Source organism: Macaca mulatta, chromosome 3 (genome assembly GCF_049350105.2).
Source record: "Macaca mulatta isolate MMU2019108-1 chromosome 3, T2T-MMU8v2.0, whole genome shotgun sequence".
NCBI lineage: Eukaryota > Metazoa > Chordata > Mammalia > Primates > Cercopithecidae > Macaca > Macaca mulatta.
This window is the reverse complement of record NC_133408.1, coordinates 16,845,773-16,847,370: the sequence shown is the minus strand read 5'-3', so window position 1 is coordinate 16,847,370 and position 1,598 is coordinate 16,845,773. Positions and strand designations below refer to the sequence as shown.

General features: G+C 36.7%; 1 protein-coding gene across 1 annotated transcript; it reads right to left on the bottom strand.

Moving 5' to 3' along the window:
• Positions 1 to 820: 820 nt before the first annotated feature.
• KRTAP22-2 (keratin associated protein 22-2) lies at positions 821 to 1,112 on the bottom strand. Its single transcript, XM_028845172.2, has one exon. The coding sequence runs from the start codon at positions 1,086 to 1,088 to the stop codon at positions 912 to 914; it is 177 nt and encodes a 58-aa protein (XP_028701005.1). The 5' UTR covers positions 1,089 to 1,112; the 3' UTR covers positions 821 to 911.
• Positions 1,113 to 1,598: the final 486 nt, after the last annotated feature.

Here is a 1,598-nt window from a genome sequence, read left to right as displayed (position 1 = left end):
GTCAACTCTCATAATTAAGGGTATCACCAGAATGCATTTGGGCCAGAAATGTGGTTTTCAAGATGTTATTCTATCCAAGTCACCACTTTAAAAAATAGTAACAGGAATTCTGCTAGAAGATGATCAGAGTTAGAAGAACTCAAAAGAGTCATTTAGACCTATAAATGAGGTAATCTTTGCTGTGGAAACACAGGATTATCAGGCATACCAATCAGCTTCATATAGAGGATTCTCATCTACAAGAGTGAGTGAAAAGAGGTCAGAGTACCCAATGCAGGGCTGGAGTTATATCAGTACAGAAGCACGTGTTTAAATGTAGACTATTAGGAGAGAGAAAATTGCAATAGAAAATAGCTTGGTGGGTAATAGTGCTACTGGTTTTGCCAATTACCTAGGTCAAACATTGAATTTTTCTAAAATGAAACTTGCATTAGATCAATATAGAGGACAGTATTCTTGAAACTGCACTTGAAAATACTTTTATACAAACATTGTTGGAAAAACATCAGTCATGCCTTGCCTGTTTTGTCACGTCACTAACTAAAATAGCCACAGGTAGCAATTTCACTCTCTCTGTTTCTCCCTTTTTCTCTCTCTCTTTCACACACACACACACACACACAGATACACAAATGATAAAGAGAAATGAATAAATGTGATAAGCAATACATATTGTGAAAGTGATCATATTTATTAAAATGCAAATTTATAAGTTTTCCTGCATGGAAATTGTTAATATTATAATAGATATAAACAAACACATAAAAGTAACAACATATCAGAGGATTTTCCTACTAACCGGTGGGAAATTTCACCAATTCAATGCAAATATGACCTCTGGTAATCAATAATTAGATTTAGTTAAAATTGGACAGACAATAATTAATCCATAAACAACCCTGTTGATGCAATTAGCGCATCACAAGAAAATGACTCAAAGTGACTGGCAATTGGAATTTCTTTGTAGGAGCCAGTAGGAACCTTCCATAGGAGCTTGGAAAGTTGCAGGCATAACCAGAGTCACCATATTCAGAGCCATAGCTGCAGCCATAGTCCAGGCTACCGTAATAGTTGTGGTAGTAGCACATGGTGTCAGAAGTTGGAAGTTCAATTGAGCAGACAGTAGTTTCTGAAATTTGACTCCCCTGATTTGCACAAATTAGTTTATCCAACCTGAGTTATATGTGAAGCAAACCACAATCTACATTAGACTCATTCTCACAACTAATTTGCATTAAGATTAAAAAAGATCTCAAGAATCTCTTAGCCATATGTCCAAGAAAATATTAATATTGCTATGTGTCAGGATGCTAACAAGTAAAATCATGAGCCTTAAGGAGATATTCTCTTAATTTTGTGGCTTTTGCTTACTGAAAATCCCAACTTAAACTTGATGATTCGCTTCCGCGTGATCACATAAAGCTTGTATTTCCTGCCTCTTGAAACATTTCTTTTTTCTTTTCCAATATCCTCCTCTACCTCCATAAATGCAGTCTTCAAACCACAGAGTGGCCAGGCCCAAGCCTCCATAGCCACAGCCACAGAAGGAGCCATAGCCTTCTGTGGCAACCTTAGGGAAGATTGGCTATGTAGTGAGG